This window comes from Dipodomys ordii, unplaced genomic scaffold (assembly GCF_000151885.1).
Source record: "Dipodomys ordii isolate 6190 unplaced genomic scaffold, Dord_2.0 Scaffold56, whole genome shotgun sequence".
NCBI classification, from domain to species: Eukaryota; Metazoa; Chordata; class Mammalia; order Rodentia; family Heteromyidae; genus Dipodomys; species Dipodomys ordii.
This window is the reverse complement of record NW_012267272.1, coordinates 12,621,659-12,638,930: the sequence shown is the minus strand read 5'-3', so window position 1 is coordinate 12,638,930 and position 17,272 is coordinate 12,621,659. Positions and strand designations below refer to the sequence as shown.

At 39.8% G+C, this 17,272-nt stretch overlaps 1 protein-coding gene across 5 annotated transcripts in view; it reads left to right on the top strand.

Annotated features, from left to right (window-relative positions):
* The first annotated feature begins 945 nt into the window (after positions 1 to 945).
* Ezh2 (enhancer of zeste 2 polycomb repressive complex 2 subunit) overlaps positions 946 to 17,272 on the top strand; it is a 38,445-nt gene continuing 22,118 nt past the window's right edge. For 2 of the 5 annotated variants that reach the window (XM_013021724.1, XM_013021722.1), the window contains exons 1-3: positions 946 to 1,065; positions 1,626 to 1,727; positions 12,728 to 12,844. In XM_013021724.1, coding sequence (XP_012877178.1) covers positions 949 to 1,065; positions 1,626 to 1,727; positions 12,728 to 12,844 — 336 coding nt within the window. In that variant the 5' untranslated portion in view covers positions 946 to 948. Of the gene's footprint in view, positions 1,066 to 1,625; positions 1,755 to 12,581; positions 12,611 to 12,727; positions 12,845 to 17,272 lie in introns of those variants that run through there. The other 3 variants (XM_013021723.1, XM_013021721.1, XM_013021726.1) reach the window with 2 other exon arrangements.

The window sequence follows — 17,272 nt, the reverse complement described above, 5'->3', positions numbered from 1 at the left end:
AAAAATGGCAAGATATTTGTTGTCTATATATGTTATGTCATTTCTAGGTTAAGTTGTTGTTGTTTTTTTTTTTTTGCCACTTTGAGGCCACAGCTCCACTTCTGTTTTTTGATGGTTAATTGGAGATAAAAGTCTCATGGCTTTCCTGCTCCAGCTGGCTTCAAACCTTGATCCTCAGATCTCAGCCTCCTGAGTAGCGAGGATGACAGGCAGGAGCCCCCAGCGCCCGGCTTTCTGTGTTACTTATAGTGAGTAGTCCAAGTGCTGTGGGAGGAGTTGTTAGGTTAGACTTGTATAGTTTTGGGTAGGGAACAAAGACAAAAGTCTGTCCATGTTCAGTACAAAGACACCCTCTGTGGACACCTAGATGTGAGGTGACCAGTGCCCAAAGGACAAGCATTGAGAGATTGAACCTCTGTGAAATGGCTGGAGACTTCCTTGAACCCATTCATTGGAGTGCTTGGCATACAACCAATTCCAAGTTCTGTTTTTGGGACTTTCTGGAGACATTTTTTCTAAATATTTTTGATCTTAGGTTGGAGGCCTTGCATATGGAACTTGTGGCTATGGAGAGTCAACTCTGTGTTACACATCACATCTTGTTTCTGTAATAGCTATCTTAGTGAGAAAAGAATCTTGTGCATGTTTTTGCTTCCACTTAGGTGGACCTCATACAGTAAAAAGCAGCTTGTGGTATAGTATAGTTAATTCCTGTAATGAGCTCATACTTCTGTAAGACTGATGTTACTTTGAAGTATAGAATTTTTGTAAATGAAAGTGTTTTAATCCTTAAAATAGCTTAAGGACTTAACCATAAAAACCAATTCAGCACTTACCTATAAATCTCAATGGTATATGTTGTTTGTTTGTTAGTTTTCTGGGGGTTAAAAGACATTCAGGCTGGTTAATTAGTGATTTTAATGTGAAATCATTGCTTTTAGAATAATCATGGGCCAGACTGGGAAGAAATCTGAGAAGGGACCAGTGTGTTGGCGGAAGCGTGTAAAATCTGAGTACATGCGACTGAGGCAGCTCAAGAGGTTCAGACGAGCCGATGAAGTAAAGGTATAATTCTATCTTTTGTGGAAATGCATATACAGTTAGGGCTAGTTCCCCTCCCCCCATGTTAAATGAATTATAATTTGAAATAGTACATTTCAGCCAAGGTTTACAGTGAGGTTATTGGAGACTTGGAAACTGAGATTCTTAATCTGTCTTAATTAACATTGTGTTGTCACATTAATGGCAATGGAAATACTATTTGGAAATCAGTTTTTTTTTTAAAGAATACCTTTGCATTTCATTTGTAGACTCAGGGCCCAAATACAAAGAAATGTGTTTCATAACTGTTCCTAATATCATGATTATTTTTTAACAGAGTTAACAAAGAAAGGATAGGAATAATTTCCTATTGCTTTTTCACTTGGGATGAAAAAATACATGTGATGCTTTTGTATTATTTGAGTGTGGTAAATGATAGCCTCATTCATATAATCTATATGCATTTGAGAAAATGTTCCTGGCATTTTTTGAGGAATTATATTTTTTAACCTGCTTTAGAGATGTTACACATTCTAACAATGAACAATTTCTCTTTCCCCCGCCTCTTTTTTTTTTTTTTTTAGAGTATGTTTAGTTCTAATCGCCAGAAAATTTTGGAAAGAACAGAAATCTTAAACCAAGAATGGAAACAACGAAGGATACAACCTGTGCACATCCTGACTTCTGTGAGCTCATTGCGCGGGACTAGGGAGGTTGGTTAACACAACGTGCTGTCATTACCAGCACATTTTGGTTTTCTGCTTATTGGAATGTTGGCTTATTGGAAGAAAGTCATTGTCCTCAGGATGACCTTCTTTTTATTGCTATTTCCTTTTTAGTGTAAAATTGTTAATGGCTGCCTTACATTGGACCTAGTAGCAATTCCTTAGAGTTCTAAGTATTAATATATTTTGTTATAGGTACAGTCCTAGTTTTTGTAAGATTACTAATTTAAAATAACAACAAAAAACAACTCTTATCTCAAATATTCTTAATGTGCTTATCAGATCAGAATTAGAGCAAGGCTTTCTGACTCATAGTTGCCTTCATTCTCCTTTCCTCCAATATGAATTAACAATGTGGTGAGAAATTTTTCTTTTCCTATCCATGGGTTAAGATGGTTATATTTTATTTAAAATTTTAGGCTTTTAATAAGAATTTAAAGATTCACTGTTGGGATTGGAATTTCTTTTTCTATAGCATTTCCTGAGAGAGGTAGATCGTAATCACTCCAGGCATCTCCTGTTTTCAAAGAAAGCAATGAATCTGCCAGCAAGATGAGAGGAAAATGGCAGAATCCTAAACAGGATAGAACTAGTCAGTGGGGTTCTGGTATAGGCACTTGTGTTTTAAGTAGCTTATGTTTTTTTTTTTTTTGCCAGTTGTAGGGGCCTGAACTCTGGGCCTGGGTGCTGTCCCTTGGCTCTTCAGCTCAAGGCTAGCACTCTACCACTTGAGCCACAGTGCCACTTCCGGCTTTTTTCTTTTTGCTTATGTGGTGCTGAGGAATCAAACCCAGGGCCTCATGCATGCAAGGCAAGCGCTCTACCACTGAGCCACCTTCCCAGCCGCATTAAGTAGCTTATGTTTTAAAGAAAGACACGGTGTAGGATATTACCTGAAAGCTGAAAGAAAAGGAAGGGGTGAAGATTTAAGAATCAAGATAAGTTATGTAGTAGATGTTTATCTGCATATCTAAACATGAAAAGCATATAAACTGAGCTTTAAAAATAATTTTCAGTGAGTAGTCATTTTAAAAAACGCAATTTTATTATAATAAATAAATAACCAGTAATGAACTACCATGGGTTTATCAAGATAGTTTGACATACAGGCTTTAAAACAGTTAATGTGACATCTCAGTAGTTGCAGACATGATGTGAATGATGACTTTGGCCATCTTGATGGCAGTAGATAATTAGGAACGGTTCCTAGTATCTATTCATTTTGTCAGGTGAAAATCTTTTTTTTTTGGTGTCTGTTGGTACAGGAGCTTAAACTTAGGTCCTTACTTCTGTTTTGCTTTTTTTCTCACAGCTGGTGCTCTACCACTTGAGCCAGACCTCCAGTTCCAGCTTTTTGTTGGTTAATTTGGAGATAAGAGTCACGGATTTTCCTGGGCTGGTTTCAGACCACATCCTCATATTTCCGCCTCCTGAGTAGCTAGGATTATAAATGTGAGCCATCAGTGCCCAGCTAGCTGACAACTCCTTAAAGCCTGACTTTCAATTGATAAATATGTATTTTGTGCTGACATCTTCCTCATGATTTGATTCAAAGAGTCTAGATATTAGAGTAAATGGCATTTTATTAACACTAAGGGTAGGTAACATTCTCAGAATAGGCATGGGTAGAACTTATTCTCTTTGAAAGTTTGTCTGGTGGCTTTTGGGAAATTTTGAGGTAAAAAAAAAACCTTAAAATTAATTTTCTCCCTGGAGGAATAAATCTTAGAAATTTAGAGGACTGTGGTGGAAATAACATGAAATACTTATATTTGATATACATTATCAATATTATGGAGTTATTGACAGCCTTATGGAGGTATATAATAAAAGCTAACAGCAGCACTATTTCCAGCATTGTGCTAGGTCACTTTGTATGCAATTTCATTTCATCTTCATAGTGACTATGCCTTTTACCCTTATAGCCTTAGAGCCATAAAGTCACTTTGCTTTCTCTGATCATCTGATATCGCTCAGAAGAATACATTTTACATAATATGGAGTAGTAAAGTCCATTATTTATGTGCAGCTTGAATTGCTCCTGATAAAATATTGCTATTAAATTTAGGAGTATCAAGTACTCAAGAAAATATTTATTTACTAGTTAAATTGTGTTTTTAGTTTGTCAAGTGAAGTTATTGAATGTAAACTTACTTTTTTGATGTGGGAATTTATGAGATACTGTGATGAGATTAGCATTTTAATAAAATGGCTTTCAAAATTTAGTACTCCTACAGTACCCCAGAAAAGTTGAGGAAATTAATTTTTTTTAACAAAATATTGGGTAGAAAGAGGAAAATAACCCTCAGCCTGAGGAATTTAATTTTGTTGCCCCAAACTCTGACCTGGTCAAGGTCATTAGTTTTTCTGTTGAGCCCTGTTGCTGCCGCTCCTTTTCAAATGATTCATCTTTTATATTCCCTACCCTGACCCCTAAAACCCAACAGCCCTTCCCCTGAATCTATTGTAAATAATTTTTGGAAAAGGAAGATTTTCTAGTTTGTGAAGATTTGTAGGCTTCTTGGTATTGCCACAATAAGTCATGAAGTTTCATGACTTTAACTAGAAAGGACTTTACTGATACTATAGTCTAATCTCTTCCAGACTTCTTGGATGAGAGTATTTCCCTGATGATTCTTTCTTTCTTTGATCATTTCCTTCCTTCCTTCCTTCCTTCCTTCCTTCCTTCCTTCCTTCCTTCCTTCCTTCCTTCCTTTCCTTCCTTCCTTCCCTTTTAAGTGCTTTAGAAGTTAGAGTATCAAATAGGTCAACCAGGAGGAGACAAATAAAAGTAAAGCCTGTTTTACAGAGATGGTTTGGCAGAAATTCAGACTGCAGTGTTGCATCCAAACATGTGATATCTATAAGCCATTTGAAGTGGCATAGATGGAATTATTTTAGTTATCTGCTTATTTTTATGTAAGTGCTGTCACCTTCAATTGAGAGTCTTTGCAGCATGACAGATGAACAGCATTTTCTAGCCTTCAAACAAGCCTTATGCTTTTACTCCCTTTGTAGTTGTAGAAGGAGATAGTAAATTTTGCAATGAATTTTAGGTTATTTTTGTAAAGAATGTCTAACCAGATTTGACTTTCTGTCCTCCTGGAATTCCGCTGTAGGCATTGACTTAGATGCAGGAACTTTTTCTTTTGTTACTAGATTATTGGTAGAACCACTGTTTTCCTGGTTTGTTCATTAATTTGTATTCTCCTTCTGACTTGAAAATTGTGACTGTATGTTTGACATTTATTTTCTTTATACTGGAATTTGAACTCAAGGCCTTGTACTTACTAGGAAAGTGCTCTACCAATTAAGTCATGTCCTCAAAGTCCCAGTTAATCTTTTTAAGGAACATCCAACTTGAAAATGTCATTCAGCCAGGCATTGGTGGCTCACACCTGTAACCCTAGCTACTCAGGAGGCTGACATGTGAGGATTAGTGTTCTAAGCCAGCCTGGGCAGCCAAGTCCAGGAGACTGTTATCTCCAGTTAATCACCAAAAAGCCAGAGGTGGACCTGTAGCTCAAGTGGTAGAATGTTAGCCTTGAGCAAAAAAGCTCAGGGACAGCACTCAGGCCCTGAGTTCAAGCCTCAGGACTGGCACCAAAAAACCCAGAACCAAACCAAATCAAACAAAAAAGAAAATGATGTACTACCACATTGCCATAATAGATGGCTATTTAGAAATCAGTGATTTCTATGTGGTGGTTATTACTTTGTCTGAACCAGTAAAAATTATTTTCTGTAAGGCTTCCTATTAGTTGTCCTATTTTTCAGTGTCTTTTTCTAGTTTTAGTGAAGCAGTTGCCATTGGAGATTCTCTTGATGTTTTCATTAGTTTCCCTCCCCTCCGCCCCCCCCCCCTTCTTCATGTCTTGCTAGAAACTGCAAGATACTTTTTCCTGGATACTTCCTTTGATTTTGTTTTTTAATATCTAAAGTTTTCAGCTGGCATAGTATATCATCCTAGCTCTGAGGAAAACATAAACGAGAACACCATGGTGCAGGTTAACTGTCCAAAAGAGAGACTATTAAAAAAACAAACAAACAATCTGGGCACTGGTGGCTCACGCCTGTAATTCTAGCTACTCAGGAGGCTGAGATCTGAGGATCACGGTTCAAAGCCAGCCTGGGCAGGAAAGTCTGTGAGATTTTTTTTTTTTTGGGTCAGTAGCGGGGCTTGAACTCTGGGTCTGGGTGCTGTCTTTCAGCTCTTCAGCTCAAGGTCAGTGCTCTATCACTTGAGCCACAGCGCCACTTCCCGTGTTCTGAGTGGTTTATTGGAGATAAAGGTCTCAACGGTCTTTCCTGCCAAGGCTGGCTTTAATGATATGTGAGACTTTAGTTGGAAATACTAGTTAAAATTTTTTTTTTCCATTTTGATATTCTGCTATGTTTGGTTATATATAATACTCCCCACTCCCCTTTTGAAAAAGGTTTTATGTTTCTTATGCGTTTAGGAAGTTTTTCTCCACTTAAAAGATTGCAAATCGGGCTGGGAAGGTGGCTCAGTGGTAGAGCGCTTGCCTTGCATGCCTGAGGCCCTGGGTTCAATTCCTTAGCACCACATAAGCAAAAAAGGAAAAAGCCGGAAATGGCGCTGTGGCTCAAGTGGTAGAGTGCTAGCCTTGAGCTGAAGAGCTGAGGAACAGCATCCAGGCCCAGAGTTCAGGCCCACAACCGGACTCCCCCCCCCCCCCCCAAAAAAAAAAAAAAAAGATTGCAAATCGAGCCCGGTGCCAGTGGCTCACGCCTGTAATCCTAGCTATTCAGGAGGCTGAGATCTGAGGATCTCGGTTCAAAGCCAAAGCCAGCTCAGGCAGGAAAGACCGTGAGACTTTTTATCTCCAATAAACCACTAGAAAACCGGAAGTGACGCTGTGGCTCAAGTGATAGAGCGCTTGCCTTGAGCTGAAGAGTGCAGGGACAGCGCCCAGGCTCAGATTTCAAGCCTCACGACAGACCAAAAAAAAAAAAGGATTGCAAATCATCCCATCTTTTAGTTTTTTTTTCTTTCATTGTCGGTAATGAGGCTTGAACTCTGTGCCTGGGAGCTATCCCTCAGCTCTGAAGCTCAAGGTGAGTGTTCTACTACTTGAGCTACTGCACCACTTTTCTATTTATGCGGTGCTGAGAAATCGAACCCAGGGCCTCATGCATGCCAGGCAAGCACTCTTATCATTGAACCACCTTCTCAGCCCCCATCTTTTAGTTTTGTGTTTTCATTTTGGTGTTCTAATATTATACACCCCATTGAGAATTTCCCTTGGCATAAAAAGTGAGCTGTCCAGTTGTCTCAGCGCTCCTTATTGGCTAATCAGTGGACAGTTGCGGACAGTTGTCAGTTTGTTGGTGGCCTTCTATCCCAAGACTTGAGAATGGCTCAACCACAGTCCTGGGACAGTTCTGCAGTTCTGCTTGTGCATTTCTAGTGGTGATCTGGATACTCTCCCTTTCAGTAAGGCTTTGAAACACCAGTGCTGCCCCAGCTTGTGGAAACCGTAGACTCACATAACACTCGGTTCCATTTTTAAATTTTTGTTTCAGTTTTTTTTCTTTCAGAAACACAAACTGTTTTATTTTGTCTACATAGGGCCATTTTTGGGTTAGATACTGGAGTTTGCATGTAATGAGTTTTGCTCTGGTTTCCTACTATATATGTACACATCTACATATGTATATGTATATATATATAAACATGTACTATTTAGTGTGTGTGTGTGTGTGTATATATATATATATATTTTTTTTTTTTGTCGGTCGTGAGGCTTGAACTCTGGGCTTGGGTGCTGTCCCTGCACTCTTCAGCTCAAGGTGATTGCTCTACCGCTTGAGCCACAATGCCACTTCCTGTTTTCTAGTGGTTTATTGGAGATAAGAGTCTCATGGACTTTCCTGCCCCGGCTGGCTTTGAACCATGATCCTCAGATCTCAGCCTCCTGAGTAGCTAGGATTACAGGCGTGAGCCACCAGTGCCCGGCTCTATTTAGTATATATTTTTATGTATATGCACGTGTGTGTGTGTGTGTGTGTGTGTGTGTATGTGTTTGTGTATGCAGAGAGAGAGAGAGAGAGAGAGAGAGTGTGTGTGTGTGTGTGTGTGTGTGTGTTAGAGTTTACCAGCTTATATTTGGTGACTGCTATTCTGAGAGCTACGGGTAATGAAGGGGCAATTCACCCTAACAGCTCCATTCAGACACAGACTGCCTTGTTTTTTAACCTAAGATTATTGTGTTCTTATGATTCCTATCCTTCAGGGTCAGCCTTCTGAAACTGAGGTTCTGGGAGCGGTTTTAGGGGTCTAAATTTCCTAAAGTTGTATTCTGCCTGGTCTGTGTTTTCTATTAAATGGGCATATTATCCCCCCAGGAGGAAGTAGAAGGACTGATACAAAACAAAGTACAATTGGAAATAAACAGCCTTATGGTCTAGGTGGACGATCTTTTCCCAATCTGAAATGACTCTGTTACAAACATTTAATAACTGCAAGAATGGAAATAATTTACAGTGTTAGATGAACCATTTTTTATTCCTTAACACCAACATCTTTGATTAATTGCTTCCATTAGCATATTTGCATTAAGATTTACCTGGATTTTTTTCCTCTCATTTTTATTTCTGCTCCTCTCTTGTTTGAGACACTCATTTTATTCAAGAATTCCTCTTTCAATCCCCTTTCTCTTTTGCTTTCTAAATCTTGTTAGGAAATTTACCGCCATTAGTGAGCTTCTTTATCCAAACTTGGTATTTATCTCATTTCAGTTTTTTCTTCAGTTCTTCACCTAAAAGTAGTCTGAATTAAAATTAAATGTACTCATTTCGCCAGAATGGCTAATTTAAGACCTGGGTATGTGTTACCTTTTCTTCCCTCAAATCCTGAAGGAAGAATAGTTGCAGAGATGGCCTTCAGCTCTTTCTGTAGACTTGGTTATTGCTCCTGACCTTCCCTAGGAGGCAGTGATCTTCCCTCACTGTTCTCCCGTTCTCACGTGGGAAAGCTAAAGGATATTAGACAACAGCATGGTTTTTTGTGTCTCTGTATGAATTAAGTGGATCAACTAGTATCTAAAAACATGATTTTTCCAACCTGCCTACTTGTCTGATTAGTTGCCCGCACCCTGCCCCTTTATGGAAGTTGGGCTTAATCTCTCCGATGTTAAAAATTATTCAGAGACAGGATAGCTATAGCTATTGTCCTTTTGAAAGTCCTGTCTTAAAGTGGGAAGTCCTATCTGCCTCACAGGGAAGTTGTGAATTTAAAGGAGTTAACTTTGGTAATTCTCTAGCACAGTGCTTGGCACATAGTAGGTGTGTTAATTTCTTTCCCTTCCCTGCAGGCCATTCACCTGCTCTTCCCTCTACGATTTTCCATAACACTGTTTTTCCTTGGAGCCAGTCTTCTGCCAAGAGTCTCAGTTTGGTTGTGTACTCCTACAACTACTATTTTTGGCTTGACTTCCCTCTCCAGCTCCCAGTGGTCCAGCCACACAGTCGCCTATTGTACCAGCTGGTTGATGTAAGTCTTATCGATCCTTAGCAGTCAGCTGTGCTTCTCTGAAAATGTAGCATCCTTGATGCCTGGGTTTTTTCTTTCTTCACTATTGTTGACGAATCATCTAATCATTTCCTTGTGTGATCCTCAAGCTGGAACTAGAATTAGAGAGCTTAATGTGCTGATCTAGGTCTCCTCATGATTTCCTGAGTTGAGGACACGTAAGTGATCAGGTGAAGTGCTGCTTCTGTCACTGTTCCAAGTGATGGGGCACTTACACAAACCGTAAGGATGACACATTTTCAAAGAAAGTACAAGTTGCTGTTAAGTAACTGGGATTTTTGAGTAATTTTCCTGTTAAGTAATTACATAAGAGTTCCCAAACTTGTTTTACCAGCAAATAGTGGTGCATTGGAGCATTATTTCATAAATGAGAAGGATCCAGTTATGAGTGGTTAGTGGATTCTAGTGGGTAGTCTGCAGAGGCACTGACTGCAGAGCTCATGAGGGATGGGGCAGACGCAGTTTTTCACTTAGGTGCTCTCCGAACTTTGAATAGCTCAAACTCCCCATTAGCAAGAGTCAGCAAATGCGGTATGTTGATTCCAGAAACACTTTTTTGAGTGTCTTCTTTCCTTTTTTTTTTTTTTTTTAGAGTATTGTTTTAAGACAGAAAGGTAAAAGCACACTTTGGCTTAGTTGCTTTTGCCTTCAGAGAGCTTATTTCTTGTCCCTTGGTGGTTCTTCTATGACTCAGATCTGGGACTATGGAGGAGGTATGGGATTGGAAGTAGTATTTAGTGCTGTAGCTGGTGTCTTCTTACTTCTGTGCTTCTGTGAGTTCTTCCTGTTCACAGAGGAACCCAGCTTTCATTTGGTATGCCCAGAGCAAACATGTATGATTGGAAGGAAAGCCAACACCCTTCCTATCTTGTAGTTGGATATTCAACCATCTAGCCTTATGTTTGACACCTCAGAGTCAGATGCTGTTTACACAAATGGGAACCTCGGAGTTGATGAGGTAACTACTCCCAAGCAGTTTTTTTTTAAAATGCCACTGCTGGGGCTTGAGCTCAGGGTTTGGGTACTGTCCCTTACCCATTTCTGATCAAGGCTGCTCTACCACTTGAGACACAACTCCACTTCTGGCTTTTTGCTGGTTAATTGAAGATTGAAGATAGAGTCTCACAGATTTTTCTGCCTGGGCAGGCTTCAAACTGATTCTCAGATCTCAGCCTCTAAGTAGCTAAGATTACAGGTGTAAGTCACCAGGGACAGGCTCTCTAAGCTTCAGCGACCGTTTCTCTGCAGAATTAAAGACACAGAATTTATTTATTCCTATAAATAAAAACCCTGACAAGTTTGCTTTTAAGAAATGAAAAAGATTCTATACATAGTATCAGTAGGCCATATATAATACTTTATTTAGTAATTACAATCCTCCAAAATACCTAGTTAATGAGAGAAGGAAAGAAGACATGACAGTAAGGAAGAAGCTGGTGGAGGAGGTGTTCTGTGCTGATGCCATGTTGGTGTTTAGATAGCATATATTGCTGGGCTATGATAGTGATTTTGCCCTATGAGCTGAAGGGCAAGAATTACAACACAGTAATTAGCTCTTGGATATTGCAAGTCAGACTTAAGTTTTAATCTGGATTTTGTAGTTTACTTTTCTGGCTAGGTAAATTTAGTTTCTCTGAGCCTCTGTTTCTTCACTTGATGGGGTTATGATGTTGAAATTGCATGATAAGATAGGAAATATTTAACATGTATATAAGCACTTACCACAGTGCCAGAAATATAGTGTGTGCTTAAGAAATGTTAATTGCTGTTATTATTGGATGGTTGGGTACATAGATGAAGGATTGCACTAGAGGCTAAATAGCCAAAAAGAAAAGATTGTGGATTTGGAATTAGTCAACTGTTCATACCTTATCATTTACTTGACCTGTCAGCTTTCTATTGTTATCTCTATCTTTCCCTGTTTGGAAAGCCAGTTAATGACTGAATCGTAGTCACAGTTCTTTCTGAATCCTCTATCCTTAGCTTTTACTTCCATGATAGAAGGGATTCTTTGTGGGTGTGAGATTAATTCATGAGCCTGATATGCAGGGCCTGGTGTGGCCTTGGTGCATAAAGATTTCTACTCTGATCTCACAGGTCCTGGTCTTGTTATAATTAAGCTATCTTAAATAAAAATTAAAACACTGTATATATGGTTGATTATTTAAGTTACACTTTATTCTTTTTTGCTGTGCTTTCACTGATTGTAGATTATGAATCCATGGTTAGGGGCTTTTTGAGAAGGCTGTAAAGGCCTGATATCTGAGTCATAATACTAGCTGGATTCCTAGACAGGATAAAAGAACTGTAGTTACTTGGGGATAAAATTTTATTATATTTCACAATATGAATGATCCAAAATTTTTAATGCTTTTAACATTGTAAAACAATGTACTTATGGTCACTGTGATAAGATAGCATTACATCACAGTTTAGTTGGCTTTATTTTCTTAGTGATAGAGAAGAAATAGTTTGTGTCAATATTGTATAATTGTGTCACGATTGTATAAATGAAGTAGACTCAGATATGGTGCCATGGTTGTGGGTAAAAGAAGGGTCTTGAGTTAAACTTGTGGGGTTTAAATTTTAGCCTTATGAACTGGACCTTGAACAAAGCACTCATCCTTTCTTTACCTTAGTTTTTTCACCTGCAAAACAGGAGCTTCGTCCCCATCTTATAATGTTGCAGTGAACACTATGATAAAGCATGTAACATGTTGGAAGTAGTAGTGCCTAATACAGGAAATGTGCTAGAAAATTACCTTTACAAAAACAGTTGGAATTCACATGGTTACAATGGAAACTCTAATACTTTAAATATGACAGTGTTTTCAAAGGGCAGATGAAGATAAAAATGTTTAGCCAGGCATGGTGGTTAGTGCTTGTAATTTCAGCACTTCCTAATAGTCAGAAGACAGGAAGATTCTAAGTTAGAGGCCAAGATGAGTTCAAGGCCATTCTGGGCTGTGTAGTGTCAACAACAAAACGAGGCAAATCTTCCAACAAAACCCCAAAATAACAGAAAAGGTTAGTATTCACAAATGTTCTTACTCGTATGTGTGTAGTTGTGTGTTGTAAGGTCAGAGAGAGTTGAAACAGGAACTATGAAATTGAGAGCGAATGTGTGGAACCAAATCACGTTTTGGTTCTGATTGTAATTGGTAAGTAGGAAACGAGTTGGAGTGTCTTGAAAATTTGCAAAATTTGGAGAATTTTTTTTCATACTTGAGGTTAAGAAAAAACAACAGAGGACGAATCTGTTTGGTTTTTATGAATTTTCCTGTTCTAGGTAAAGAAATTTTCTTTTCCAATTATTTGAGTAAGCAACATCTCTTTACAGTATGGTGGCTACAGCTTAAGATTTTCTTTTATTCTTAAGAGAAAATTTTATTTTTTTCTATGTTAGTGTTCGGTGACCAGTGACCTGGATTTTCCAACACAAGTCATCCCATTAAAGACCCTTAATGCAGTTGCGTCAGTACCCATAATGTATTCATGGTCTCCGCTACAGCAGAATTTTATGGTATGTAAGTAATGTATCTTCTGCTTATTTGGTAATAACTTACTTGAAATAAGAACTATAGATTACTTACTTGTCATAGTAAATCAAGGCCGTATTAAGTATAAACATCTTTCAAAATGATAGATGGTTGGAAGGGATGGGAGAGAATTAAGAAAGGGGGTTACATTGATCAAGGTACATTGTACTTATAACTTGAGTTCTGGAATTGAAACTTGTAGTACAGTGCATTGTACTTATACACTGTTAGGTTGAATTGAAACCTCTGTACAACTACTTGATGATAATAGAAAATAAAAATAAGTGAATTAAAAATGATAACTAGGCTGCCATCAGTGGCGCACGCCTGTAATCCTAGCTACTCAGAGGCTGATCTGAGGAATGAGGTTCAAAGCTAGTCCGGGAGAAGTGATGGAAGCCCGGAAGTGGCGCTGTGGCTCAAGTGGTGAAGCCCTTGCCTTGAGCTGAAGAGTTGAGGGATGGCGCCCAGTCCCAGAGTTCAAGCCCCACGACCGACCCCCTCCCCCCCCCCCCCCCAAGAAAAAAGGTAATTGGGCTGGTTGCCAGTGACTCATGCCTGTAATCCTAGCTACTCAGGAGGCTGAGATCTGAGGACCTTGGTTCAAAGCCAGCCCCTGCAAGAAAGTCCATGAAACTTTTTTTTTTTTTTTGGTCGGTCGTGGGGCTTGAATTCTGGGCCTGGGCGCTGTCCCTCAGCTCTTCAGCTCAAGGCGAGCGCTCTACCACTTGAGCTACAGCGCCACTTCCGGTTTTCTGGTGGTTTATTGGAGATAGGAGTCTCATGGTCTCTCCTGCCCTGGCTGGCTTTGAACCGCGATCCTCAGATCTCAGTCTCCTGAGTAGCTAGGATTACAGGCGTGAGCCACCAGCGTTCCATGAAACTCTTATCTGCAGTTAACCACCAGAAAACCGGAAGTGGTACTGTGACTCAAGTGGTAGAGCTCTAGCCTTGAGCTGAAGATCTCAGGAACAGTGCCCAGATCCAGAGTTCAAGCCCCACGACCAACCAAAAAAACAAACAAACAAAAATATATATAATATAATTGGGAGTGATTCTTAAAAATTAATAGTTTTTTTTGTTTGTAAAAAAGCCTTTGCTATTTCTATTTCCCTATACTTTTCAAGAAAAAAAGGTAAACAAAGCCCAGAGTTAAACACACTTAAAAGGTGTTGCTGCTTATCATTCCTATGCTTGGAAGGTCAGTCTGTGTCCTGTCATTTCAGTCTCTTTTTTTTTTTTTTTTGGGTCCGGTCGTGGGCCTGAACTCTGGGCCTGGGCGCTGTCCCTCAGCTCTTCAGCTCAAGGTGAGTGTTCTACCACTTGAGCCACAGCGCCACTTCCGACTTTTTTCTTTTTGCTTATGGGTGCTGAGGAATTGAACCCAGGGCCTCAGGCATGCAAGGCAAGCGCTCTACCACTGAGCCACCTTCCCAGCCCCTCAGTCTTAGTTTTTGTTAATTGAAAACTTACTAGCTTAGTAAGTTGCAGGGTAGCCAGTGATAATGTGTGGTGGAAATATTCTCAGGATTATACAATACAAGTGCAGACACTCTCTAGATAACACTGCCCTCAGTAGCTTTGATAATAAAATGCTCATATTTAATTCTTTATAGAAAGAGACCAAAGGAGTGCTGAACAAAAAAAATTCAGATGTGCATTCTTGACTTGTATTGTTAAATAAACATGTATGATTTACCCACTAACTTGGCACACAAGGTGAGAAAGTAAATGAAATGCTGAGGACTAGGGACTCCCTGTCCTTGGTAAATTTAGAAAATTGCTTTATGGAATTGCTTACTGGAGTTTTTCAAAAAACCAGTAGACATTTTTAATGATCTTTAGTGACTTTTGTCTTCTACATCTTACAGTGGAGGCTTAAAGGTAGACTTGAGTTAGTTTGTGTATATTTGCATTTAAGGGTTTATTCAAAAATTTGTATTGTTAAACTTTTAGGGAGGTTTAATATTTCAGACTGGAATTCTGAAAGCTGTAATATTTAAGTATTTATGAACTGTTCCTGTGTTTCTCTGGTCACTCGTCCAAGCAAATTTGGTAGTCTATCTTTATTATGGCTAGAACATACCTTGGGAACACATATAAGAGGATACAGTTGAGGAAACAGAATAAGAAAGTATGATTTACAATTTTGGCCTGATCTAAACAAATGAACTCTTAGTTTAAGTGGAATTAGTACAAGCAAGATGTAATGCAGACAGGACTCTAATGTGCACTTGCATCTGAATAGATGCATACATTAAAGTCTACATTTTCATTTTGAATTTCCTATTCTTTTATCTCAGTTTTCCTTTTTGTTCTTTGTTTGAGGTACTGATAAATTATGGACTTTCCTGTTGTCCAGAATTTTGTTTTGCAGCGATTATTTGAGTAATTTCTTCTTCGCTGTGTGCTGCTGCCTGACAGCCCCCGTGTGTCATGGCTTTTCCCATTGTGTTCTTCCCTATTGATTGTGATCACAGTCTGGTTCCAGCCCTTCTCATCTTACCCGTGTGTGCCTCTGTAGTGCTAGCTAGTTTATTCTGTTTATCAGCATTATCTTTCTAAAATTGCATTTTTAACCAATATCCTGTTGAAAAGCCTTTTAAGAGTTAGGCCTGGGCTGGGAAGGTGGCTCAGTAGTAGAATGCTGGCCTTGCATGCATGAGGCCCTGGGTTCGATTCCTCAGTACCACGTGAGCAGAAAAAACCAGAAGTAGTGCTATGGCTCAAGTGGTAGAGCACTCACCTTGAGCTGAAGAGCTGAGGGACAGTGCCCAGGCCCAGAGTTAAGGCCCCACAACTGACCAAAAAAAAAAAAGACCACTTTAACTGTCTGAACTTGTCTTCACCTATAGTTACTGTTGCTTTTGTTCTTCTTGAGTATTCTGTTTCTCCTGTGAATGTCAGCTTTCTGACTGGGTATCCCTTCCTCCCTCCCCTCCCTGGGCCCCCTCCCCCCTCCCAACTGAGAACCGAACTCTGGGCCTTACACTTGCCAGGCCAGCCTTCTTCCACTGAGCTAATCCCCCAAACCCAGCCCTGTATTTCCTTCATCTTTCCCTTTCCCTTTCCCTTTCCCTTTGGTCATGGGGCTTGAATTCTGTGCCTGGGTGCTGTCCCTCAGCTCTTCAGCTCAAGGTGAGTGCTCTACCACTTGAGCCACAGCACCACTTCTGGTTTTCTGGTGGTTCATTGGAGAGAAGAGTCTCACAGACTTTCCTGATGGGGCTGGCTTTGAACCAGGATCCTCAGATCTCAGCCTCTGGAGTAGCTACGATTACAGACAGGTGTGAGCCACCAGCACCTTGTCCCTGTGTATTCTTGAGTACTAAGTGCTTCCTGGATTCTTCTTTGACTGACTGTTCCCTGTAAGACTAACACAGTTTTTCTTCCCCTGTCTTCTAAACCATGATGTCAACCCACTCATCATCTTACTGGCACAATGAACTTAGACATACATTTTATTTATCAGAGTATCAAATAGTTTATTCAATTTTTTTTTCTTTTGTGGGTCGTGGGACTTGAACTCTGGGCCTGGGCACTGTCTCTCAGCTCTTCAGCTAAAGGCAAGTGCTCTACCACTTGAGCCACAGAGCCACTTCTGGTTTTCTGGTGGTTCATTGGAGATAAGAGTCTCACAGACATTCCTGATGGGGCTGGCTTTGAACCAGGATCCTCAGATCTCAGCCTCTGGAGTAGTTAGGATTACAGGTGTGAGCCACCGGTGCCCAGACAATATTCTTATTTTACAAGGCTGAATCCTTTTTGGTATAAAATTTAAAGAGGCATTCAATATTCTATTTTACATTCATACAGTTTTATTATATCAAATACCTTAGCTTGGTCAAGTGAAATTTAGAAACCTTTTCTTAGTATGGTTTTCTTTTCACATGGACATTTGTATTTGATTTCTGACAAACAGTACTGTCACTTCTAAGACACACATCTCCCATTCTAACATGAAATAGGAATGGCTTAAAATTAATATCTCCTCATAATCTGCAGCATTTTCTCCTTCTTTTTCTTGTGCCAGTACTGGGGCTTGAACTCAGAGCCTCCCAAGGCTGGCATTCTACCACTTGAGCTACATCTCCACTTTCAGCTATTTGCTGGTTAATTGGAAATAAGAGTCTCTTGGATGTGTCTGCCTATGCTGGCTTCAAGCCAAGATCCTCATAACTCAGCCTCCTCAGTAGCTAAGATTACAATGCCTGCCTTTTTTGGGCGGGGGGGGGTGGTTAGGGAGCGTGCTAGTAACAAGGCTTTTACTCATGGCTTTCAGTTTTCCCTCACCTCTCTTACTAGTGACTGACTGCCATACCTCTACTGTGGCATTTTCCTCGTTAATTGGAGATGGAATCACATACTTTTCTGCCTGGGCTGGCCTTAAACCTAGATTCTTGGGGTCTCAG